General features: G+C 40.5%; 1 protein-coding gene across 2 annotated transcripts in view; it reads left to right on the forward strand.

Moving 5' to 3' along the window:
* The window catches only part of ptprub (protein tyrosine phosphatase receptor type Ub), a 185,221-nt gene extending 161,894 nt beyond the window's left edge, over positions 1 to 23,327 (forward strand). For both annotated transcript variants that reach the window (XM_039619552.1, XM_031752528.2), the window contains 9 exons: positions 2,223 to 2,339; positions 3,217 to 3,371; positions 5,936 to 6,071; positions 6,762 to 6,911; positions 9,832 to 10,146; positions 12,847 to 12,972; positions 14,837 to 14,994; positions 20,893 to 21,028; positions 21,133 to 23,327. In XM_039619552.1, coding sequence (XP_039475486.1) covers positions 2,223 to 2,339; positions 3,217 to 3,371; positions 5,936 to 6,071; positions 6,762 to 6,911; positions 9,832 to 10,146; positions 12,847 to 12,972; positions 14,837 to 14,994; positions 20,893 to 21,028; positions 21,133 to 21,195 — 1,356 coding nt within the window. In that variant the 3' untranslated portion in view covers positions 21,196 to 23,327. The remainder of the gene's footprint in view (positions 1 to 2,222; positions 2,340 to 3,216; positions 3,372 to 5,935; positions 6,072 to 6,761; positions 6,912 to 9,831; positions 10,147 to 12,846; positions 12,973 to 14,836; positions 14,995 to 20,892; positions 21,029 to 21,132) is intronic.
* The last annotated feature ends 4,486 nt before the right edge of the window (positions 23,328 to 27,813 follow it).

Here is a 27,813-nt window from a genome sequence, read left to right on the forward strand (position 1 = left end):
GCTGCAAAACACCAAAAGAGAATATTTCCCTGCATGTCTAACTTTGGCTTGGTGATAGCAACTTACTGTATGCTACCATAATTGTCTCATTTACCTCCAAAACAATTAGATTGGTAGATTATTGTATTGATCCCTCATTTAGCCTGCTGCTGTGTTACAGCAGCATAGTACAGTCTACAATAAACAATAAATTAACAGCAAAGTTGTGCCACAGGCACCTAGTAAGGGTCATTATGGGAGAGCTCAAAAATTGATATGTACAACAGTGATAAAAATAAAGAAAAGCTAAAATGAGGTTAGTTAAAAAAAAGCCTGACATTGTGTAAGGGTGGTGCAGATTGCATTAATCAATAATATGTACACTATAAATCTAAGAAAAACTGCTGCATGATGGTTCAAAGATAAATTACTGAATGTTTCAAGTGACAATCAGACATTTAGATTTACTTTTTCAGATCACTAAAATCACTAAGATCTTCTAAAATAAATGAAGTTTCAAGATGTGTCTTAGAAATCTTCAGCGTGCAGTTTACTGATGTTATTGTGTTGTAGTGTTTGCTTTATTCTGAAGCCGAGTGCACCCACAGCTTTTTTCTGCCACAGAGATGACTTCTATTGCTCCAACACTGGGCTGGTTCTGTTAGCTAGAGGGCAGCTGGGATGAATATAAGGATACTTTGTAAACACACATCAACAGCAACTTGTTGCTTTTAGTAAGTTAACTTTAATTTGTAGCTTCAGAGTGTTAAGAGTCAGCTGACCGCATCTGACAGAAACAATATATTTAAAGTATTGCCCAAGGATGGACCAAAAGTCCTATTGTATTTTTTTCTTTTATAAATGAACTCAGTCAGTTCTTTGCCAAAACTGTTTAAAGATGGCTTTAACTTTCTGTACCATATCCAGAAATCATCACAAATCTGTCTCTGTGTGCTACTGTGGAGTTTTTCAGTGAATGCATGCATTTCAAAGGATTGCTGGATGGATTATCCCCCATTTGTCTGTAATGACAACATCATGAAACTGCAATTCTTGCAAATGAATATACACAGCATTCCAGGCCACAAATCTAGAGCTGATGTCTGTGAACACACTCTGCTTGCTATACTTCAGCAGTATTATTTTCTACCTCACATAAACATAGTTACTTTAAATCCCACCTTAAATATTCCAGCCTTTTCAGTCAAGCCGGGAGAAACATATACTGTGGCGGATGGTTAAAATGACACAGTAGTCGTTTGTCCAGTTTGGAGAAGTGGTCTGTGTGGCTGAATCCAAATAACACGTCCATTAAATTAAAAAGAATTACCTCCATTGTACTGGGTGGTGGTACAAAAAGAAGATTACTGCCCTGCTGTTCATTATGTCCCTGTCATTATGTGATTATTGTGTTTTTCTTCTCTTTACTCTCCAAGATAAAATATCTGCAAAAGAACAGGTTGTTAGTTTTTTCTTCCACATCATTTGAAGTGTGGACCCCCCCCCCCAAACATTTTCAACTTGTTAAATTTCACATCATTATATTTCTATTCTCGTTAAACCATGAAATTGAGTACTTCATGTTTATTATTATCATCTCATTATTTTGAATAATGTTCATGCATTTTACAATTATCTCCTTTACTTTGGAATGAATTGTTGAAAATGGCTTGGTTGTGTTTTTAAAGAGTAGTATTTTATTATGCGTTCTCTCTAAATGCATTGCTTTCATTTCGAATGTCGCAGGAAAGATTTTAGTCCCTAGAAATCCAATACTGACATGAGGAAACATGCTAGGGGGGCTCTTAGATTTATCTAACAAACCCTAACTTAAGCCTTCAGTCCATTACTCTTCATTTTAGGAAGTAAAGATGACTGAGCCTCCAGTGTCCTTTGTGAAAAGATTTGAGAAAGATCTTATACATCCAATGATCTTTTGCTTGAGTTAGCGCTGCCTGTCAGTGGGAATTCAGCAGAGAGCCGTCGGTTCATGATGGAGTCTATAAATGCATGGCTTGTGCACAAAACCATAAACCAACCCGCTTAATCCACTCAATAAAAGTGTGGGTAGTGATTTCATGCAACACAGTGAGCCATTTGTTAACATGCTGATAGCATATAAAAGGAGAATTAGAAGTTTAAAACTTAAAAAATAGATTGTGCCTTGACTATTCTCTTTCTGCAGACTGACTATTCTCACATTTTCTACAGTTTAACTCTTCCCCTTTGCGTTTTTGAAACAGGTGAAATGCTGCAAATATTGGCCAGAGGACACCGAGATGTATGGTGACATCAAAATCACTCTACTTAAGACAGAGACACTCGCTGAATACACAGTTCGCACCTTTGCTGTGGAGAGGGTGAGTTTTGCATTTCTTCTGTTTTTGCTCCATCTCTTTCTGTGATTCACCAATGTAAACGCAACTTAATCACGTTACCTGGTGAAGCAGGAATTTGGATTAGAAGTAGAGCATTAATAGAAGGGATTAGATACTAGATGGGGTTTGCTGATGGACACGAGGTCCATGAGTTAAACTGAGAGGAATTAACACCAGTAGCTTTGTGGATGCCCCTGCTGTCTTTCCAGCATAGCTGTTACAGTGCCGTGCCCCCGATGGCCTCCATCCTGTCAATCTCCTGGGGGATCTCTCATTGGAAGGGCTCAGAGCAGTGCTGGAGTGACAGTGGCACAAACACAGCATTATCATCACACTGTCACAGTCGTTCTCCACGGGCACAAACTGCTGCTTATTCAAATCGGCATGAGTTTGCGAGCTGGTGACAGCTTGTTTTTCATAGCTCTTTTACTTTCTTTTTTTGGATTTCTGTCTTCAACAAATCTTTGCTTTGCATTGCTTTACTTTGTCATCTCTGTATGGAAAAAGAAATTGCGACGTGACTGCAGCAGCCTCCCAGAAGAAAAGAGAAAGCTGCTACCCCTCCTTGAGCTCCCTAGAGCCTTAGTAATTCCTTTCTGCACGTCTGTCAGATTGCAGCTGCTCCTAACATGTGGGGCCCAGAGGCCTAACTGTCCTAGAGGACCTAACACCCCGCGTAAATAATGTCCTGCGTGTCCTCACTCTGAACCAGAAAAAATTGTCACATCTATCACACAGAGGGAAAAAGTCTCCGAATAGTTTGTAGCGTATCTTCTGCGAGATCAAGGCCTGTAGGCTATTGCTAGCATTTTTTGTTTTTTCCCTGAATTACTAACATGTACTGTGTTTCTGTTGAAAGAGAGGATACTCGACCAAGCACGAGGTACGTCAGTTCCACTTCACATCCTGGCCTGAACATGGGGTGCCCTATCACGCCACTGGATTGTTGGCTTTTATACGAAGGGTTAAAGCTTCTACGCCACCGGATGCTGGCCCTGTTGTGGTTCACTGCAGGTACCATAATGCCTTGCAAGTGCTATATATGTTTTGATAACCTTAACCATGAGCAACTTTTGTGTGTTATAAAAACTGTTATGACATTTTTTCAGTGTAACAGATATGTATAATCTCTCTCTCTCGCTAAACAACTGCAGTCTACTGTAAGATATCTATGTGTCACTCTAACATGGGCCTGAATGTGATGGTAATTTGGGGCTTTTAAGAATTTCTTTGAACTTTTCTTTCTTCAGGGGTTTAATAATTGTACAGCAAACATATTTAATGACTTTACAAATCAAGAATTGAGTGCACAAGTTTGAATTTATCTCTGAGTTTCTCTAATGCTCTCAGGGTCAAATATAATACTTGGTTAAATGGCCTTTAGCAAGTTGTACCTCCTTAAGATGCTTTGGTAGGCATGATGAAGCTTCTGTCATAATTCATTTATTAGAAGTGGTGGAGTTAATTACATTGGTTGGTTTCCTGGCAGAGGTGCGACTTTTAGGTGTAGTCAGCTAATTTTCTCTGTTCAGAGTTGAGGTTGAGGTCGGGGCTTTGGGAAGGCCATTTGGGAAGCTTAATTCCAAAACCAGTTTTGATCTGTGTTTTGGATAATTGTCCTGTTGGAAGGTACAACCGTTAAGCTGTTAATTTGAAGTGACGTTGGAAAATTTGGAGATAGTCCTCCTTCTTCATCTCCTCCACCTTCAGGAGATGAAGAACTGATTGACCTAACTGATCCTCCTTCTTGGAGGTCAACCACTGGAGGAGGTGAACCAATTCACCTACCTGGGCAGCATCCTTTCAAGTTACGGAGATGCTGATCATGACGTTGTATGTTGGATTGCGAAAGCAGGTGCGGTCTTCCAGCGGCTCCAGCCGATCTGGCCGACTCCAAAGATCGACCTGGCGACTGATATTCGTCTGTTCAACTCCACTGTCATACCCACCGCGATCTACGCTTGTGAGACGTGGAAAGCATCAGCCAAAATCGCCAAAAGACTCAGTGTGGCCCAACAACGATGGCTAAGACAGATCCTGCAGGTCTCTTATCGTGGTGGATTTCTTCATGTCACCAATGAAGAAATCCACCGCCTGACTGCCACACGTCCCCCTCATGTGGCGTATGTGCTTTGAAGGTCACATTCTACACCACCTCCCACATCGACTGCTCAAGATTGCCATCATGTGGAACCCACCCCTCGCAAGACACAAGCCAGGCCGCCCCCGAACAACCTGGCGGACGACTTTCATCAATGATCAATGCACCTTAGATATTGCATGGGATGAGGCTGAAGCAGCTGCAGTTGACCGATTACGCTGGCGGAGACTTGCCGCCCAATGTGCCGAATGGCGCAGGAGGACTTAAGCCTAAGTTTAAGCCTCCTTCTACATTATTTCTTCCACTTTACAATCTGCCAGTACCACTGCCAGTAAAATAGTCCCAGAGCATGATGCTACCACCACGTTGCTTGACAGTTGGTACAGTTTTGTTAGGTTTGAAAGTCTCACATTTACTCCTCCAAAAATATCACTTGTAATTGTGGCCACATATTTCATCTTTGTCTCGTCTGACAATAAAACCTTTCTCCAGAAGGCATTTGGCTTGTTCATGTGGGCAGTCAGAAATTTCAGTTGAGCTTGAAGGTGACAATTTTGGAGCAGAGGCTTCATTCTTGTCTGACAACTTCACAGTGCAGGGTGATGTAAAGTTCATTTCAATGTGGACATTGACTGTGGTGTTCCAGCAGTTTACAGTTCATGGTTCATGTAGGCTTGAGTCTTAATGGTTGAGTTGTTCCTGAACATCCTAATGTTCTCTCCTCTGGGGTGGCAACTTTCTTCTTCTAGACCCGGGAAAAGTAGTGACACATTCGAATAACTTGTTTGATCTGATGATCTTGTATTATGCAGTTATTTAGAAATGGCTCTAAGAAACCTTTCCAAATTGTGTAAATCTACAATTCACCTTCTTAGATCTTCACAGAGTTCTTTAGACTTTCCCATTGCTTTGAGTATCGGCCAGTACAGTGACTCCTTTCAAACAAATCCTTTTTATACTGCAAAGAGATAATTTGAATTGTAGTCCATCCTGATCACTAATGAGAAGTTAATAGGCAAGTTTAGGGACATTGTAAAATCTTAACCACCAATAATTAAAAGAGTTTGGTGAGTTTTGTCTATATTTCAGCCTATATGTTACTTTTGACCCTGTGTAGATGAGAGAAGATCCAAAATAAATTCAAGCATGTGCAGCCATTTCTTGTTTTTTAAAGCCATCAAAGATGTATGCTGTACAGTCATTCCCACCTGGAAAAAGAACAACTCAAAGGAATTAACATGACATTCATGCCCACGAGTGTATGTAAACTTTTGACCCATGTACTTGCATTTTGTAGATATAGAAGATTGGGCAGATCTGTCACATTCTTAGCCATTTAAACAATATTGATTACTTATTTATAACACAGTGATTATATTATGTTCCATTTGTGCCAATGGGTCCCTCATATCTTATGCACAGCTCCTTTAATGTTTTAAGACACAATTCCTTATAAAAGATGGACTTTCCGTTGCAGTGCGGGGGCAGGTCGCACCGGCTGCTACATTGTGCTGGATGTCATGTTGGACATGGCCGAGTGTGAGGGCGTGGTGGATATCTACAACTGCGTCAAAACCCTCTGCTCTCGACGTATCAACATGATTCAAACTGAGGTGAGGACAGCAGTGCAGCCGAGGAAATCACAATTTCTTGTATATCTCACATAATTAGCAGGTGACATGACATCTCCGTCCTTAATATAATCTTCTCAAACCCTCCCAGAAAAGCCAAGCTTGTAAAAATTCCTTTTTTTTCCTTCTGTTGTTTGGGAATTCAAAAAGTGAGGGGGGTACATTTCCATACTCCCACTTCTAGATGTATGTAAAGGTCACGGCTAAAGTTTTAGAGAAAAGAATGTCTGTTTGTCAGTTTGCTGTGTAGGCACGTGCTGTTCTTTGATGTGCACATCATTTGCATTTTTACCTCTTATTATGTAAATCCAACGTTGACTTGGCTGTTTATTGCATTTGTAGCTATTTGCAGGGGCGCACTAATTAAATGCGCACTGCATGTGTTTGTTTACAAATAAATATTTATTTATTCTCCAGCGGCCTTGATACACCACTAACATTAAAGCACATGTTTAATTCAGAACAAGGCGGGTTATGAAAAATCTCTCCCATTCTGACTATTGTTTGATTATTTATTTACAACTGCTTACGTTTCTCACCTGCTTCTGTTTTAACCTGCTTCAGTTGTAGTGTTTAGCATCTGGTTGCTTACAACCTTCAGACAACATATTTTGATGTGTTATTCAAAAGCCAGAACAATGAACTAAATTATGTCACCTGCTGTCTTTTCAGGAGCAGTATATCTTTATCCATGATGCTATTCTAGAGGCGTGTCTGTGTGGAGAGACGGCCATCCTGGTGAATGAGTTTGCTGTCACTTACAAAGAGATGCTGCGAGTGGATTCTCAGAGTAATTCCTCGCAGCTTCGAGAGGAGTTTCAGGTCAGTGTTGCTGCAAAGTCGGAATGAGCCACAATAATGATCCACTGTGTACAAGTTAGAAGTCATTTGTAGTTATGTAGTGTAGGTTTGCTCATTTTTGCTCATATTGTTTGGCTGATATTCAGATAGCAGCACAGCCACCGGACAATGCACATACTTTTCTTTAGCTGAAAGTAAGATAAATGTATCGTGTATCTTACAGGTTGTGAGTTTCAGGCTGTCTGCCAATGCTTTAACTTTCCAGTGCTCTCTCAGCATCTCACATTCAGGCTACCTGTAGACCCTGTAACCAGTGTTCCCTAAACACCCTCGCCTGCAGGCAGTTGATTCAATTCAATTCAATTCTTTTGTTCTTTTTTTTTTAACATATAGCACCAGTTCACAACAACAATCATCTCAAGGCGATTTTTATTGTAAGGTAAAGACCCCAGAATATTCGAGAGAGCTCACCAACGATCAACAGTCCTTCCGGCTGCAGTGGGCTCAGGGAGAGTCAGCCATGTTCTCGGGGGGGTGAAGTGAAAGTGAAGACAGAAAGGACGAACATAGACAGACCTCAGATAATAAACAGAAATAAGCATGAGAGAGGAGACAAAACTTGATGACAGACAGAAACACAAAAGCTGTTTTTAAACACGGGCCACTTTAGTGTATCCCATGATTCAATAAGCACCGTCAGCAACAATAACATGAAGCTGAATTGTTTTCTGTATGACTTTGTCAGTCCACTTGTCATTACAAGATTACTTTATTTTATTGAGGTTTACAGGCATTAATTTATCCACAGCACTCAAACCATCAATCAGCCGGAAGTTTGGACCTTGGATCATTGCAACATCCTGATTTATTTATTTATTTTGGTCATTCTGTTAGAGAATTGCTGCTGTGTTTGAGATCATTGTCCTGTTGCATGATCCAGTTTCAACCAAGCTTTGGCTATTAAATAAATTGCCTAACATTTAAGTCTAGAATACTTTAGTACCAAGAGGAGCTCACGGTCAACTCAATGACCGTAGGGCGCCCAGCTCCTGTGGCTGCAGAACAAGCCCAAACCATCACCTCTACCTCCATCTGTGACAGTTAGTATGAGGTGTTTGTGCCGATGTGCTGTGCATTATAGTCAAACATCTCCACTTTGGTCTGTCCAAAGGACATTGTTCCAGAAATCTTGTGGTTTGTTCAGGTGGAACTCAAATTTAGGTCATTTTCAAGCAAGTCATACTTGCTCAGTCTTTTTCTAATTGTACTGTCATGAACTTTAACATTTAACATGCTAACTGAGGACTGCAGAGTCTGAGAAGCAGGTCTTTTACGGCTTCTCTGAGCACTGCACGGTCTGACCTTAGGGTGAATTTTCCTGGGATGTCCGCTCCTCGGAAAGAGCGGACATCCCAGGTGTTAACACACTTGAACCCTCCAGAGCACCAAAGTGCCAAAACATGTGCTTTTACAGGTGCTCACAGTTGTTGATGATCAATTAGCCAAGTGCAGTTGATTAGCAGCACCTTGCTGCTACTTACCCTCTTAATTCTTAAAGAAACAGGAAAGGTGTAGTTAAAATTTCACTCGACAGCACTGTCCCGTGAAAACTTTCTTTTTCACATGACTTTTTTAGCAGGTGCTTTCACTGTGCCTGGATTCCACTGCATGGTTTCCCACAGGTTGAAAATATATTCACGGTGGAGGCGGTAATTGCAGCTACACCACACAGGTGTTCCATAAATACCTCACATGCAGTCAACTTTTAACCAAAATATGTGAACTGTTCATCCAAACAACTTCAAACACGCCTGTCAGATATGAAGGAGAAAGGATGAACGGTTGTTGGGGAAAAACAAAAAAACACACAGACACGCACGCAGAGACGAGGATGCTCTTTGTAGCGCACACACCAGTTCGGCAAAGAGCGCATAAAGGAACAGACTAATAGATATCTCTGTGTGGTGTGTTTGCATCTATAATGTATGTGTGCGTACATGAAACATGATGTTAGTTTCCATTGTTATTCTTTGCGACTGCCACTGATGTCCCCTCGAGTGGTTTAAAGGAATGTGCTCTCAGAAGATTTTATTAGATTTTGATTAGGAGACAGGAGAGCCAGCTGTGTTCCAAAACGCTTCACCTGCTTCATTCACCTTCCTCTGCCGCACTGCTCAACCAGCACACACGTTGGTTTAGCATTTCAAAGTGGTTCCGAAAAAGACTTGCGCTTCTCTTTATGATTTTGAGCCATTTAATCCTCATAAAATATGCATATTGTATAAATTATGATGGATGTATGTTGAGTATTAGGGAGCAGTAATGTTGGTGGTGCAACAAACTGTTACCTTTTCATATAGGAAAGTGTTTCACTCCCCGCTTTGATCCTGTAAACTTCTCTGTCAGGCAGTGATGCTAAAAGCCTCCCTACCACCCAAAGAGCTGTGTTTGCCTTTTACTCTGTCATCCTGTAGATGGCTAACAGCCAATTGATAGCACTGAGATCAGCAAGTCACAGATCTATTATTGATGCTATGCATTAATTATTCAAATATTTTTTTTCAAGTTGTTTAATGTAATTATGATTAAATTCATTATGGAAAATCAGTATGCAACATTTCTTTTTTATTTGTTTTATTGCACTCAACTTTGTTACGCAGTTTGCCAATCTTATGCTTTATTCCTTTTAAGTTAGTTTGCTGATGCTCAGCGTATAAAAGACTAAACCAATTACCATCATTGGTCTTTTTGCATTCTCTTTTTTCCAGTCCTCCCTCCTCCTGTCTCGTTCACTTTCTCTACCTCCTTCTCTTTCCTAAGATCTCAGACTCCTCTGCAGTGTCTCATCACCCCTCACATATTCCACTTTTAAATGGTTTCTCAAATTTCACTTTATCCTCACCTTCCTCTCACCTGGCCTCTTACACATTTCCATTTTCAGACGCTGAACTCTGTGACTCCCCACCTGGATGTGGAGGAGTGCAGCATTGCTCTCTTACCCAGAAACCGAGAGAAGAACCGCAGCATGGATGTCCTCCCGCCTGATCGCGCCCTTGCGTTCCTGGTCACGACAGAAGGGGAAAGTAACAATTACATCAATGCTGCTCTCGCTGACAGCTTCCACCGGCAGGCTGCTTTCATTGTGACCCCTCACCCTCTGCCGGGCACCACGGCCGATTTTTGGCGGCTGGTTTTTGACTACGGCTGCACGGCAGTGGTCATGCTCAACCAGCTAAATCAGTCAAACTCTGCCTGGGTAAGGTCAAAGTGTTAGGTACTTTTTATTGCCATTGATTTGTTGACACTGAAAAAAGAGAGAGATGTCTTAAAACGTTTGAGATCTGACACACACACACACACACACACACACACACACACACACACACACACACACACACACACAGAGGAGCCACTGTTTGCCGTGCAAGTTTTTACTCGCAGTCTTGGGGTTGTATGAAGTTTATTCGAGACTTTCCCTGACATCCCCCGCCTTTACAGTTTCTGTATCTTACTGTGCTCGGGATTAGTTCTTTCATGCCATTTTGTTGGGCTTTGATCCCTGACCACATTGATCTCAAGGCATGACTAGATAACGCTCGCCCCAGTTTTTCCTTTCCCTCCTCAAGATACATCTCTGAAGAATAGGCTTGCATTACCCTCCAGCCACATCTTAGATTTTTTTTTTAACCAGCCCACTTTTTTCATGAGCATATAATCCCTGTTTTTTAAATTTTATTTTTACACAAACAATATTAAAAGTAATTAGTGGAAACATAACATGAGATTAATGGTCATTACTTGTCCTTTTTAGCCTTCAGGAATACAGGAATGCTGGGAGAAAACAGGGGGAAGACACAGTAAATTGTCTCAGGGTGGATTTGAACCCAGGCCCCTTCATTAGCCTTATGCCATATGGTTTGCCTGCTAAACCCAGTGAGCTAAACTGGTGCTCCAAAAATAAATTCTCAGAATACATTATTAAAACAAATTAATCTGCAGGACACAACTTTTAAAGTCTTTGCTAGGCTAAGTCCTAAACACTAGCTATTTCATGTGGTTGGAGCAGGTGAATAAGGGCTTAAGATGACATTAGGCAAAAAAAAAAGAAATAAACTCTTGTGGAATTTGAAAAGATAAGATCTGTGACTGCCACACGTTATTGCAATTTTCTAAAGTCTTAAAACAGAACCCACAGGGAATGCTGAAGGCTAATTAACAACAACATTATGCTGAAAAGTTATTATGGATTTTTCTAGCCCAGCTTTAAGAGCTCTATCAGGTAATTATCAGCCCAAACGTCTGTAGCAGACCTGTCTTTTCCATGTAGTTATGCATAAATATAAGCATATCTTTCACATAGTTTCTTCTGATTACGACACAAGAAATCATTATAAGCATCGCGCAAACATAAAGAGCATGTAGTTTGCTTTTGTGTCCCTAAAGCAAAGTAATTTCACTCTTCAAGCCATTTGTCAGCTGGAAGAAACAGGATTTAATGAGCTTGTGGTAGTAATATAGGAAACCAGACTGAGAAGCTGATCAAATGTAACTCCTCAAGTTGTAGCAGAAGGAAACGCATAGTCTGTGAAAGAGCCAAAAGCTGGCACAACCTGACTGCATTTTGTTGGAATTAAGCTTTAGAGATTGGCAAGCTTCCAGTCCTTAATGGCACGTAAATAGTTGTGCAGAGAGAACGATGTTGCTGAATAATTAAGCTTGTGGGACAGGTACAACTGGGTCTCATCAGTTTGGCAATAAAGGAAGAAGAAATCTTTGCAGTCCAGTAATGTAGCCCAAGGAAAAGCATTAAAACGAGTGAGAACTGTCCTAAAATAAGGATGCAGACTACAAGAGTCAAAAACAATTTAAATACATAAGTCTGCAACACAAAGTAACGCTGGCCTTCATCAATTTATTATTAATACTGCTAGAAGGACGATTTAAAGTACTTGTGTATAATCTCATAGTACCTTGTATTTACAGTCTTGCATAATGAATATGGGCATGAATAAGGAGTGAGATGCAGAGTTCACCTGTAAAAAGCCATAGGCACTGAAGATAATAGCTTACGCAGTCTCCTTTCTGTCCTTTAGGCATTAGATTTACAAGGTTTTCAGTCCACCTTTAAATATTAACTTTGTGAAATATGTATTACAGTGCATCAGATCCTTGAAAAACAGGCGCTTACTCTGAGTTTGGTCTAAGATGGAAAAATTTGAAGAAGGAAGAAAGTAGAGCCCAAACAATGCTGGATTTATAAATATATATGCTAAGACAGAGATACTTATTATTTTTATGACTAAATGTGAAAGCTACCAAATGCAGTTTGTAAAAACTGTCCTCAAGCATTAAACTATCAGTATAACCTCCAAAGCTGTGACGAGCATTGCTAAAATGTTAATAAATGTTCCGAATATTTTATCTTTACAGTTGGTTTACACACGTTAAGGGGAAAATAGGTGCTGTGCTGTTTTTTCTGGGTGTTCTTTGCAACACCTTATCTAATCTAGACAAAATAAAATAAATGCAATGATCCTATTCAATCCCACTTTTCATCCACTCGCCTTTAAAAAGTTTTCATCTGGTTTCTTTCGGCCTGTGGGGTCTTGTCTGAAAATTGAGTTATAGCCACTTTAAGATGTCCAGTGAAAGATCTTGTTATGAACTCTGTTATAGAGTTCATTTGCGGGGCTGCGGTGCTCTGTCTCCCTCTTGTTGAAATCTCTCAAAGCACATTAGGTCTCTCCTTTCCCAATGCTTCTCTAACTAATACTACTGTGGCTTTTTAAATTCCACAAAAACTAACTCAACTGCTGCTTTTATTTTAATAAACACCAGCAACAATTGATAATCCAAAGCTCTAAGAACAAGTATTATGGCCACAGCTACATAAAAAAGCATTTTCTTTCAAGCTAAATCACTAATGAACTCATCTCTGCCCATGTTGTTTGTGCAGCCATGTGTCCAGTACTGGCCGGAGCCTGGTTTACAGCAGTACGGGCCGATGGAAGTGGAGTTCCTGTCTATGTCAGCGGACGAGGACGTTATAACTCGTCTATTTCGAGTCAAGAACGTCACGAGGGTGAGTCATTGTCATCCCAAAACAGCCAGCACAGGACATTTTATTGAGCTCGGTGATATTTCACAAATATTAAGTTTAAACTGCTTTAGAAATGTATGAGCGGGAGGTTTAACCTGCAGTACATTCAGAGCTGTCACCTCGAACGTGCACCTGAAAATCTAGAGTATTTCAGGTGGTTTAGATAAATCTCATACATCTAACATTTTCTACAATATCCTTTATGGATGCAAACTGAAACTCGTGGTTTCACATGAGACTATATTTCCGTATAGTGTGTGTTTTTGCGTTACTAATGCAAATACGGCAGCACTTCACTAGTTTACGCCTCATGGGACAGAAGAGTTTGTCAAATAAGTCCCTCTTAAGAAAATACACTGTACACGAGAGCCTGGAAATTTGTATCGAGCACAATGGCAGATGAGTAGAAGTTTTATTCATAGACTTTATTATACGTACTACAAAGGACATTCTTTTGATATTCAGCAGTCCAGAAAATTGAACCAGAGCCCCCAGTGCTTCCATCAAACATTCCCATGAGAATGATTTTTATTATAAGAATTTTCTTTTTCGTGGAAAACATGCAAGAGGAAGCCATTGACATGCATGCCATAAAGGTCAGTCTTTCACTTTTTCAATTTCTTCTTGTTATTACCTAGATAGGTGTCTTCCCTCTCTTATGCGCACGTTGGCATACTAAAAAGGAGCCCTTCATCATTGTGATGCTTGCCATATTTTCAGTTGCCGTCTACTCTTTTCGGCAGCAAAGAAGATTTTCTTTTGAATTGTTCATAAAGCTCGTCACACGTTTTAAACAGTGCAGCGTTAGGTAGAGCTCAGAAAATAGGCTAAAAACAAAAAAAAATAAAAGCACCAGTGGTTCTGTCATAGTCGAGGAAGCACAGTGGAATGTTAGTGTGGTCTTTCCTCAGCTGAAGAGAATTCCCAAATGTGTTTTATATGTAGGACTAGCTCATTTTCACTTCACTGTGTTGGCTGTTTGTGTTGTTTATATGTAGTTATGCATGTTTTATGCTCAGGAATTTACATAAGCACATGCTTGCATTCTGCTCAGGATCAACATCAACCAATTACTAAAGAAATCTGTATGCAAGGCGTTTCCCCTTTGCCATTAAAAGCAGCACGACAAGCGGTGCCCAGAACTTCCTGTCTTGATTGGCATCCTCACCTCCTGTGTCGACTGCCCCCGTCATTCCCCTCTCTACCTATGGCACCTCTTTTCTACTCAGCGCACATCACAGTCAAGGAGAGGGCAACTTAACGCAGCATGGAAGGAATACAATCACACAAAAATAACACACACCTCTCCCTCACTCAGCCCCACTCTGTGCATTAGTGAGTAGATTTCCTTTGCTTGACAATGATATACAAGGGTAGTGAGTAAAAGTCAAAGGAAGTGCATTGTAAGCATATGTACGGATATGCGGTTAGTACAAAAAAAGAGCACACTGTGTAAATCCCGCTTCCACTGAGGCAATTCCTCCATGCATCGTCGGTGTCTTTGCCGGCCCAATTTGCATGACTTACAGTTCTCTGCTGGTCCTTAAGTATTGGGTGAGATTCTGCAGGACAAGGTTATGAACACACAGGGACCTCTTTCAGACACAGCGCGGGCCCCTCTTACTCCCACAGACCCATATATCTCAAAGTCAGGCTGCTGAGTGAGCACAGCGCTGAATGCCAACACGCAGCCTGGGGAGCACTCAAAAGTGGCTTCTAACTGGCTACCACACAAGATGTACAGAAACACCCAGAACAATTTATTTGCCACATGCACACATATATTCAGCAAAAGAGAACAATGGCCTCAGATATGTGTGTTGTGTGCTTTCTCTTGTATCTGAAGCTCCAAGAGGGCCAGCTGGTGATGTGTCAGTTCCAGTTTCTGCGCTGGTCGGCATATCGCGACGTTCCAGACTCCAAGAAGGCTTTCCTCAACCTGCTGGCTCAAGTGCACAAGTGGCAAAGGGAGTGTGGAGAAGGACGCACAGTTGTGCACTGCCTGTGAGTAATGTTTCAGCAGCATGCATCACGCAGATTGATACAAAAGGCAGTAATGTGCCCATTCTATTTCTGAAAAGCTCTTGCTGCTGTTGAAGACTGTGCATTTTAAGCCGACACCGTTTTCTTGGTGGGAGATGTCGCAAAAGTATACGTAAAAACATAGGAAATGTAAAAATGGCGACCGCTTCTTGCCTTGTTTTTGTGTCGTCATGTGCGATTTGGCACAATGAGATGCAGTGTGATTTGTCATGGCAGTATTTATATTGTAGAAAATCAAATTGCGCTGTGCTATTGTGAAGTCAGTGGTGTTATATGCGTCTGTGTTGTCCTAAAGCCCCGGAGAGCACACCCTGCTGATGAATATGAATGGGCCGTCCAGCTCATTGCCAACCCATCACACGCTCATCCCACCGCCCCCATCCAGAAGCACATCACTCAGTGCTGTCACACAGTGTTACCCACGACAACCAGGAAAGAGATTATGGAGATCAAATCAATTATAGCTTAATACAGAATGCGATGGTTCTCACTACACTAAATCCAGCACTGCCAAAGCACTGACGACGATTGATTGCCTTAATATTGCTTCTATACACTGCAGAATCTCCCAGGCCCACCTTCGCTGCATTTGTCTCAGGAGAGAGGAAGTGGCTTGTCCTTCATCAGCTTATTGATAGTGTCTTACATTTATGATGACCGGGAGAGTATACAAGGCAAATGAAATATACTGTAAAATGAAATAATTCCCTTTCAAATTATACTATTGTAAGTGACTCACTAATTCTCAATTTCAAACTACTTACAGTGTTTCTCATATAGCTGTTCTTATGTTTTATAAATATTTTATATTCATATCGTGTTTCAATTTAAACAAATGCTGTTTTTATGAGATAGATAAGAATTCAGATACAGGGTCATCAGATTACTGATTGTTTTCTGCTTACACTCTACTATTGTTTTCCAGAATTCAGTTAAACATGTATTTCATCCTGGAAATAAGACTCCCAAATTCCCATCCGGGCATTAGTACATATAGATATATATATATATCGCCCCGATACCGATATATCGGGATGGTGCATCCCTAAAAGTGTTTCTTGAGCCTCCTATCATTTCCTTGTATTTTGCGTCCAAGGATCCCGATTTTCATCTTGTTATCTGTTAAAGTAGTCTCGTAAGATAAATTGTTTTTTTCTCACTGTTATGTGTGACAACTAAGCCAAGAGTCAATATGCCAGATTTAAATTGTATGTTTTAGCACTTTGTTGCTAGCTTCATTTTCCAGCCTGGCTCTTATTATTGAAGCAGTGTAGGATCATCTTGATGGAGAACAGAATAAAAGGCAGCCAACATCAACACAAAGAAGAGCTTTGAATGTCCTTCAAAAAGCCTGGAGAACTATTCCTGACTACTTACAGAAATTACAAGAAGGCTGCCTAAGAGCTGTGTTAAAGAATAAAGGTGGTCGTAGCAAATACTGACTTTCAAGCTCGCTGTAAAAACTCTGTTTTTGCCTCATGCACTGTATTTCCATCTATGTTTGCATCTTTCAAGAAATCACTCCTCCTGTAGCATAATACAAAGAAATGGGGGATGGATCAAGACTTCTGTACAGTACTGCATATGTACCCACTGCCCACCATATGTTAAATAAACTCATAATAAAGATATTAGTCTAAAGCCGTGCTAACAGTCTAAGCATGCTAGCACGTTCACTGTGATAATGCTAACATGCTGATCACAGACAGTATAAAAAATGGATGTAGCTACAATGATTAGTTTCTAAAGTCCCATTTTGAAGTCTTGAGATGGATTTTTCCACCATTACCATCTTGGTTGCAAAATGTTAAAATGCACACTCAGTGGGGCTAAAGACTTGTGACGGACAGCTTGTTAGCCAGTGAGGGTTTTTTGTGTGTGACCCGAAATGAGGGACTGAAACCATCAAATCAGTAGTAAAGTGTTTAAAGAGGCTGAGTCAGAAAGCTGTTTTTGCCTCAACTTCTAAGAGACTGGGAGTGATTTTGCTGCCACAAGTTATCGCCCTTTGGTTGCTTTTGGATGGAATAAAACCTTTCAGGCACTTCTGCATTTGACCAGGAAACAGCATCTATGTTTTATTCTTTCTATGATCCTGATGTTTAGCCAGTAACATCAGCCGTAATCAGTTCAATTTTAATTTTATTTATATAACATCAAATCACAACAACTGTCGCCTCAGGGCACTTGAGGGTGATCACCATCCAAATATAAAGTCTTAGAAAATGTTAGATATACTAAAACTGTCATATTGAGGGTATCAGATAAGAAAAAAAGCACCATGAATGTTGGCACTTGCTTTAATGACAATCCATTTGGTAGCTGTTGAAACATTTCACTCAGAATCACAAATGTTGCTCTCGTAGTGGTGCGAGGAAAAAAGTAGACCACCAACGGCAATCAGATACCTTTTGGGAATCATAAATGTCTGTGTACAAATATCCAACCGTTTATTGGTGCTTTATTTCAGTCTGAGCTAATTTGGTCAGTTTGCCTGCACACAGTGCTACACTAATAGCATGACTAAGTATATATTATAGATTGCAAATTATATCAAAAAGATCAAACTAATTTGAATGAAGAAGGCTTGAACTTTTTTTGTCAATCACTTGTCAAATTTTTATATTCCATTTCAAGCAATATTTATTTCATGGCATACACTTTGTTAAATTATGCAGTAGTGTCCCATGAGCGAAAACAGCCACGAAGCCTCTTTTTTTCTTCGATAATGCTCTCATTTTATGTCAATTTTACGTTCACTTGGGCCTACTCCTACTCCTAACATAAACCGGTAGTTTAGAAAGAAAATACTGCACTATGACCCAAAGCAACTCTGACTTGCATTTTTCCCCACAAACCACCTATTCTCTGCTCACTACTGATTCCACCCCAGTCTGTTATACAGTTATACAACTTCATATTTAGTATTATGTTTCTTTTCTTTGACACAAGAAAAACAAACTTTAGTTTTTTATTAATTCAAATAAAATATTACACGAAGCTGCTAACAGCTACTAAATATCAGGATTGTGCAATGGTAATGTTACACAGCCCCAGAAGGGTCATGGTAGAAATTTCTGTGTTGACAGTTTGTCTGCCCATTTGTTATTTTCCCCTCACACTCGTCAGCTTGCATTAATTTTAATTAATTTTTTTCCATTCCCTCTGGATCATATATTATATGATATAGGATGTATAATAAATAGACTGCAGCTGCTTTGACCACAAACACCTTCACCTGTACTCAGGAATAATCTGTACCTTTGGAGAGAGAAATAATATCTTGATGAACTAAATCAACCAGTCGTCTTACCATCAGCAGCTAGTATTAATTGAGACAGCTGCTGGGATCATTAAAGGATTGCATGACCTGTCATGTTGTGTTGATGGTCATGTATATACTGAAGGGTCTTTGCTTTGGTTATCACGACACATTAGTAACAGGGCAGCACAGCAGGCACATGAGTGGCCAGCTCTTACCATCTCAGACAGTTTTTAGCCTGCACTTGTTTTGTGCCAGAGGCAACCCCAAACCATCTTTGGATATTATCAACACTGTGTTTTATATTATAATCTTTTGTACTGCCTCGACAGAGTCATTGATGCCGTACATTTTTATAAGCATTGCACTGAACTTCCTTTATAGGTCAGCTGCGAGCATTCAAGTAGAGGAAAACTGAGATGTGTGCTGCATGCAAAAGCCGTGAGTTTTACTTGGAGGGTGATGTTCTTATCTCTCCATATTTATTCACACCCTGGGAAACGCTAGATTGAGAATAAATATGCCAGTTGGTCCAACGTTATAATAGGTAACTAAAATTAAACTAAAAACTGAAACCAGATGTGAAAAATATGTCAGTAAAATAAAAACTAGACTTTGAAAAATGAACAAAAAAGTAAAATAAAATGGAGGTTATATGATTAGTTGGAGTATTTGTTAGTTTTGCCTGATGAGTCATAGATAGATGTGCTTATTGAGACTTTGGATGTCGACAAGACATGGAGTCAAGCTGTTTCAAAAAGGGGTTTATTTTTTGTAGTACCAGTTCTGATTTTCGTAACTCTTACCTCAGGCATATGCCTTTCATACAATAATAATTTAAAAGACTGAAACTAATACAAACTAAAAAACTAAACTGAAATAAGAGAATCAGCTCTAAAAACTAACTGTACCTAAACTGAAACTGAAATAAAAATAAAAACTAAAAAATGCAAAACTATAACTCTGTGTTGGTCAAACCTCGGATTAAGGAGGAACAATGTGGTTTTCATCCTGGCTGTGGAACGCTGGACCAGCTCTTTATCCTCTTAAGAATATTTCAGTATGTTTGGGTGTTTGAGCAGCCAGTGTACTGGGTGGTTTGTGGAGTTGGAGAAGGTGTTTGACCGCTTATGGTGACTGTTACATGGTTACATGCCTTTCAGTCCATGTCAACTACAGTAAGAGCTTGGTTATCGTTGCCAGGAATAAGTCAGACTTTTCCCCCGGTGGATGTTGGGCAAGGCTGATTCTGTTCGTGATCTTTATGGACAGAATTTCTGGGTGGAGCCAAGTGCTAGAAGGATGCCACTCTCAGCATCTTATCGCTGCTTTTTGCAGATGATGTGGTTCTGTTGACATCACCAGGTGGTGACTTCCAGCTTGTACTGGAGCAGCTCACAGCTGTGCAGTGTGAGAATGAGCATTAGCACCTTCTAGTCTGAGGGCATGACTAGGCCATGGCCCTTTGGCAGAAAATGGTGGAGTGCACATTCTGAGTCAGGGACAAGTTGCTTTTGTTTATGAGTTAGGGGAGGGGAGTGAAGGAGTGAACAGACAGACTGGTGCAGCATCTGCAGGTCTTTTGCAGTGAACAGAGAACTGAGCGTAAAAGCAAAGCTATCGGTTTACTGGTCATTCTACATTTCTATGCTCACCTTTTATCACAAAGTTCTGAGTGATGACAGGAAGAATTACACTGCGGAAACAAACAACCGAAACTGGTTTTCTTCCAATGGTGGCTGTGCTCAGGAGAGGAACTCCGAGTAGAGCTGATCCAAATGAAGTAGTTCAGGCGTCTGATTAGGATGTTTCCTTGGCAAGGTTTTCTGGATAGACCCGGGACATGCGGAGAGTTTGCATCTTCAGCTTGGCAGGATGTACCTTTGCGTTGTTTTTAAGCGTTGTTTGGATAAGCTGGGGGAGTTGCCGAAGTTGGAGAAAGAGGTCTGGACTTGGCTGCTGTTCCTGTGACCCGACCCTGGATAAGCTGTAGAAGATGAATAGATAAATGGAAGAAAGGAAACACTGCTGTAGATTGGCCTGGTCATGCTTTTTGTTTGATGCTTCTTGTTTTTGGTCTGTTTTCAAGCTTTGATTCTTTATGATTGTTTTTGCTATTGCACTGAAGTCTCTAATATTGCTGCTGTAATCTCTGACATAAACTGTAGCAGAGCTTTCTGGTAATGTCCATTAGAGCAGTAAAGAGGAGTTACAGCAGCATCTACCCATAGCACTATGGACTGAACCATAAATGTAACATCTGAACATTAACCATATCCACAAACACAGCTTTAATCAGCGCAGCCAGAGAGGGCTGCTATGCTGCTTGTATACATTCATGGCTTTGCCTTTCAAAAGTAGGAATGAGCAGCAAATGATCCATGTGTTCATCATCTCTCATTACCTTAGTATCTGCAGTATTTGCATTGTGTAACTTCTGTAACTAGTCCAAATCACCACGTGATTGAACAGATCTGGCAGAGAGCATTGAGTACTGTCCATACACAGATATGAATACCTGTGCATAGGTACAGCAGCAGCGTTGATTTATGCCTGTACTGTGTAATAGTTATTAGACAATGTATTCTCTTCCACAGCAATGGTGGCGGCCGTAGCGGGACCTTCTGTGCCTGCAACATCCTCATCGAGATGATCCAGTATCAGAACATGGTAGACGTATTCTATGCTGTCAAAACTCTACGCAACTGCAAACCCAACATGGTCGAGTCTCTGGTATGGAAGTTCAGTCTAGTCTGTAAATTCATTGAAAAAAACCAAATTCAATGCATTTGAGATTTTTGACTCTAGTTTTGTGTTTTTCCTTTTTGTTTCTTTAGGACCAGTATCGATTTTGCTATGACCTTGTCCTGGAGTACTTGGACTGCTTTGAAGGCAGATAGCAACTAAACGTTTACGACAGCAGCAAATTCCCACGCGCTGGAGACAGAGGTCACCCGGTGACCCCCCCTCTACTTTAATGTTTGGACCTGTGAAGTTGGCTTTGAAAGGACTGTAGAGGAAGAAGAGGAAAGAAAAAAAACATGGTCAAGGTTCTGACTTTTAACCTTTAATGTACAGCTGTGATTTCCTCCTTGTTGGTGATGTTTATCTCTTTTGATATTTTTTTTTTGTGCTTTTCTCGGTCCTATTTGCCTCTTGGACTACATCTTGTATGTGCTAAGGGTTTCTGTAGCAGCAAAACAATATTTGGAGCTACAAAGTGGACCTGTCTCTTCTAAACAAGGGTCACCTTGGCTGTGTTTCATCATTTCATTCGTACAAACCGAAGAGGCTGGATCTAATTCTGGAGTTACAGCAGCATTATTTAAACGTGGAAGAGCTACATAAAATAACGGTCCACTGTGCTCGTGGCATGACTTATCTACCATACCATAAACTGCCTTATTCTCTAATGATAGGACAGATTTATTGAAACCACCAAATAAATCGAAAAGGTTTTCCACCTGAGGTAGAAAACAACAAGAGATTTTAAGAGACCTACATTGTAAAGCAGACCAGCCCAGTATTCAACAGTATTGATGCAGAAACTGTACAGTAGTGCAATGTGTTGTATTTTGCCATAATGTTTGTGCTGGATTACCATGTGTGCTACAGGTGGGCGTTACTGGCAGTGAGCCTGGTGCCACCGAGGGAGATTCCTGTCTCGTTACTGTCACGGTGCCAATCCCACTGACTGACTTGAATCCTTTACTTTGTTCTACTGCTTCATCTTGATATATGCCTACAAACAAACACTATGTACTGCATCAGCTAATGTTCTTGCTCCGAAGTGATTGTTTGTACTTTATGCTCACCGGGGACAGCAAAAGGAGAGGAGGGGAAAGCTGTTTGAAACGCATCGAGATGCCACAGTGTTGGTGTGAAAAATGATGCGCCGTTGTGTCTGAACTGGTGCGGTCACACAGGTCTCAGTCTGCACCTCTTCTACTCATTCGTTGTCCAAGACATTTGGTTGTGCTGTAAAAAAAAAAAAAAAAAAAGTCAAAGAAAAGCTAAGCCTGTTTGAATTTGTCCTAAACCTTTCAGGTAAGAGGGGGGCTCATTTACACTTGAAGCCAGTTGTTGTTCCTGTTGGTGTAAAATAAACAGATTAAAAAGAAAACAGGGGGTAGGGGGCACTAAGATTGAGTAGATGGCGGGAATGCTATTTTGGGTCACTGCTCATTGCCGGACATATTTTTTTATGCAGAAATGTGATTTTAAAAAAGGAGTAAAAGTAAGAAGCTGTTGGCCACATACCCTGCTGCTGACTTACCGCAGAGTTGATGGATAAACAAAATCCACTCTTTTTCAGCTGTTGGCCAGAGCCTGGAGAGCACTGGAACTCTTTATGCCTGAATCAATGTAAGAAGCAGTCAGGTTGGGATGTGTGATACACATAATGATCAGAGACAACTTTGAAACATGCTCTTGCAAAGACCCCATTACACAAAGGAAGAGATTTTGTTTTCTGTTTTTTTTTTTTTTTATCGCTTTTGCTTTATAGCCACAAAAATATCTCTAATAAGCTCCATTATTAGCCTTTTAAAATATGTTATACGCCAACACATCTCCCGAGACTCCTTTAAGTAGAGGTTTTCAGGGAGGGTGGTAAAGGTATCACTACAGGACCTACCCTAATGAACAAGGAGAGACAGCTTGAAGCCTGCAGAAGCTGAGAAAGGCAACCCTGCTGCTAGTTTGCAGCTCACACTCTGGTTCAGGTGGGATAACCAGAATATGTGAGCAATCTAACAGTATACAAACATCACCAGACTCCCACAGATTCTCAAATAGAGCAGCTCGTTTGTGATGAGGAGGAAGAATGAGGTAGCTACATTGTAGTCAGTGATCTGGCAAAAGATTGCTGAAGGAAGTGCCTGGACACTTTTTTTTTGTTAAGGGTGGAAGGAATATGTATATACAGATGTATATTATGTTATGTGAATAATATATTATATGTTTGCCCAGAGTAAAGACGTATAGTAAGTAACCACAACATAACCATAAAGCTGAATGTTGCTGTAAATGACCATTTTGTGAGTTTTTGTCAGAACTTTTAACGACGAGCGTTCATCCCAGCGCTGCGAGCGAAACAGCTCATGAGGCGTGTACGGACGCTCGTTACGCTTTGCATTTCATTTCAGTGATTTCAGAATAACCCGATCCATATGATTTATTTCAACCTTTAGCCACGACTGTGAGTGCATTATACTTTTACCATTCCAAAGCTTTTTATTATGACTATTTCTGAGTGACAACTGCCAACACAGGACGTTTGATTTCACTTGTTGTTTTCTGTATGAACCAACAGTACATGACTACTGTGTTTTTGATCATTGTATTTGTGGGGACATGGTGTGTATTTAATGAAAGAAAATAAGAAGAGAGATGTATATCGGGGTAGAAAGATCTTTCTTTTGAGCGATACCAACAATTAACAATAAATGAGCAATGGGGGGAAAAAGAGACGTTGTCGCAGCCTTTATTGGATGTTCTGTACAAAATGCATACACAGCTGAAAAAACAACAACACACAATGTGGTTTCACGATCAGATTGTCAGCAGAAGTGCAGACCTGATGGCTAAAGATGGACTTTCTGTCTATATCCCCTCTGACCCACCTGCGGTTTCTAATGCGGATGCGATCTTTTAACATTTTCCTGTCACCTTGAACCGCATTGACCATTTGATCTGACGCACCTTTCCGATCCCTCGCCCTGTTTCTTTTCCTTATCTCTTTTAATCATACCCCTCCACCGCACACTGCTCATTTTCCATTACTTTCAATGTCTTTCCCTCATCGTTTTCTCCATCTCTTGCTTTGCTCCTTAGCTCAGAGTAAGGTGACTCCAGACCACAGACTTCCTCTCTTACCCCGTGGCTATGTTGAATAATGCAGCAGTCCTGCAAACTGATCCAGTCTTCAGCAGAGAGACTAGTCAGATTAATTAGAGTACAAGACCCCCTACTGTTCGGATGAGGACAATGTAGGCTGTGCAGACTTGCCTTTAATTTCTCATAGACTGATTAAGCTGCAAAAACAAACTTTAAAGGAGAGCGTCGGTATATGTAAGTATTCCTAAGTTGGTACTTTTCCACTAGTCATGTTGGTGAAAAAGGGCAGGAATACCTTGTAGATTAATGAGGCAATGAGCTATTTTTATGGAGGCAGGTCATTTATACAACCCTATTTAATATCTGCAAGATTTTCTCAATTTCCCTTTTCACCTGCAGAAAGCCATTACAACATAAAATCCTTTTTTCCATCCTTTATTTCTCATATTTGACCGGTGGTTTAAATTAGCTGGTAATTGGAATCTTATCATTTAATTCTGATGGTGTAATGACTGCCGTGGTCAAGGCACTTATCACTTTGCCAGGATCCAACAGGGCTTTGTCTTTTCTCTCTCTTTGGAGCATCCTGTCTTATATTCTGTCACTGATGGGCTCGATAGATGTCGGCTTCTCCTTAGTCTCCCTGTTGAGTCTCACCCCATACACTCGGATATCTTTCTATAAAACGGCTGTGACTTCCGACAGCTTCTGTTGTTGGCTGATATAACAGAGAAAGCTGAAAAATTATCTAGTAATTTGATCAGGTATGATTAATGCTAGTGTTAATGGAAGTTTAAAAAAATATACTTTAAGGTATTTGGATAGACAATACAATAGTGTGCAAAAGTCTTGAGTGTCCCCCTCATATTTTTATATTTTGCTTCCAAGGAGCCAAACTGTTACTTTTAAGTGGTCTTAAGCAATATTCATTCAGGTTTTCTGAATGTTTTTTAACGTTGGCTCCCTTTTCACTAATTTTTGGTCCAGTCCTTGTATTACACCAAATATAACAGAGTTTAACATAAACGTATAATATAAAAAAAAAATGTATTTGCATTTATAAGGTGATTCGAAAAGTGCTATTAGTTAAAAGCATGGTGTATGATCAGATCGTGTTCAGTTTGTCCTTAAAAATGTGAAAAACTGGACAAATGGAGGACAGAGGAAGAAGGTGCATGGCTAAAAAACTATCCACAGCTTATAAACAATAATCAGCAGATAGCTTCAGTATCTACAGCATATCCAGTAAAGACCAGAGGTATGCATCAGGTCCTTGAGTTTATCCATCTGCTCATTAGAAATCCATTCTTAAGGAAGGGAAACAGGTGCAGTATGCCAAATTACACAAGAACTGGACTGAAAATCAGTAGCAACAGGTCTTATTGTAAAATGTGAAACTTTTGGTTTAAATTGTCATCAACATGTACAGAGGAGGTCAGTGTTTACATCCATCAGTAAAACATGGTGGAGGCTCTGTCATGGTCTGTGGCTGATTTCCAACCAGTGGTGTTGGGAATTTTGTCAAAATTGATGCAGAAAAGGAATGTAATCAGAAAAGTATCTGGTTGGCAGTGACTTCATTTAACAGCATGAAAACGATCCCAAACACAATGTAAATGCAGTGTTATTACTCTATTAATACCCGTAAAGACAGAGTCCAAATCATCTTGACAGAGAGAACCGATCAAAAGGCAGACAACATCCAAGGAATAGCTTCCGTGTCCTTCAAGAGATTCGATGAAGTATTCCTGAAGACTACTTAATAAATTACAAGAAAGCTTGCCAGAGATAGTAAAGGCCGCGTGAAGGTTCGAAACATTAGACTGAAGGTGGTCGTATCATATATCGATTTTCAAGGTCATTGCAACTGTACAAACCCCATTTTTTCCCTTATATACTGTATTTCCATAAATGGTTGCATGTTTCAGTAAATTGCTGCACCTATTTCCAATTTTCCAAGCAAGACCTTTTGCACAGTATTATAAATTATTCATAGTTTTGTGACTTTTACTGTCTTGCAACTGTAAAAAGAAGCAATATCTGGGACTCAAAAACATGCTCACTCGTTGCCTAATAGCTACAGAGACATGATCCGGGTTTTAACATTGGCAGAATGCTATTCTTCAAAGCACAGTGGTGTATCTTACTAAATGTTTAATGATTCTTCTTTCATGCCAAATGCTTTGCTAATAGATGCAGATAAAATCCAATATTCTCTGGGAGAATATTGTCACAGAAGCTTCTGCGGGTGACCTTGCCCAAGCCTCAGTCAATAAGTCGATAGAGAAGATGGCATGAAAATAAAGTTGCAGGCTTTTAGAAAGTGGGATAAATATCTGGTGTATGTCTGGGGATGTATTATATGATTCCTTAGGACCAATAGAGACTTAAACAAAGTCCCATCCACTGAGTAAAGCCATTCTTCTCTTTCTGAGCATTTTTTTTTTTACTATAAGCACACAACTAAACAAATACACACCATACCCACACTATCTTGTTCTACCATCCTGGTGGTACTCGGCTTCTGCTATAGAGTGCAGCAGACAAGACAGGTGGTTCAGCTTTGTGCTCAGCAGAGCGAGGACAGAGAAGAGCCAGCCAGATGGCTCCGTCCACCATGTTTTCTCACCGGTTCCATTGCCACAGTCAGTCTGATTGGAGCCCTTATCTCAACAGTGTGCTCCGAGTTCAGTGAAAGTCATGGTTGACATGAACAAAGGGAAGAGAGGGAGCTTCTGATGGTTCCAGCCTGGATCATGCAGGCAAACAAGGAGCCTGAGACAGATAACCAGAATCAGAGGACACATGAGTGATTCAACCGTCCCTTCCCTCTTTATCACGCTCACCTTTCGCTGTTGGGTAGCACAACAGTAGCTTGCCGCCACCACCAACACCAGCCACCTTTAACTTTGGATCCTCTGACCTGTGTCATTTGTGGGGTTGAGTTCAACAGCTGAATTCAGCTGGAGGAGGGGGATGAACACGGCAGGCGATAGAGAAGTTGGATAATCCAGAGAGAGACAAAAAAAAAAGTTTGGGAAGTTGTGGTGCTGAAATATCAGGATTGTGTACACAAAATCCGTCTCTGCCACCGCGCACTCTCGATAACAACACAATCTCAGGTGAAGCAGAGGCTGAAGTTATTTTGCTCCAAGGATAATCTCTCGTTGTTAGTACACACATAGAGATGTTGAGCCTTGAGGGTTCTGGGGAGAAGCTTGTAAACGATCTTATGTCAACATGAGCCATTTCTAGGTTGTGGCAATAATGCTTCTCCGAGCTGCCATAAATTTGAGAGATGAGCTTATCAAAAGGTCAGCCCTTAGAGGGACTGGCTTAGCAACTGGATTTATCCTTCAGTTTATTTAGAGCAGAAAAATGGGGCCACAAGCGACGACTAGCATCAATCATACTCCATTGTGATCCTTGACAAACTTAAAGAAAGAGCAGGAGTCTTTGTGATTTCATCTAAAGGCAGGGAACAAACACTGGGAGTATACTCAAGTCAATAAAGTATGGAATTACCTTTTATTGCTTTTAAGTTATAAAACATATTCAGGCACAGGAGCTCCTGCATATTACATGTCCCCAGTTGAGAATGATTAGATTTGGTTTCTACCTTCCTATTTTCTGACATCTTAGTGTTTTTGTTTTGTTTTTGTTTTATTGTGTTGGGGTTT

The sequence above is a fragment of the Oreochromis aureus genome, linkage group 11, assembly GCF_013358895.1.
Source record: "Oreochromis aureus strain Israel breed Guangdong linkage group 11, ZZ_aureus, whole genome shotgun sequence".
NCBI lineage: Eukaryota > Metazoa > Chordata > Actinopteri > Cichliformes > Cichlidae > Oreochromis > Oreochromis aureus.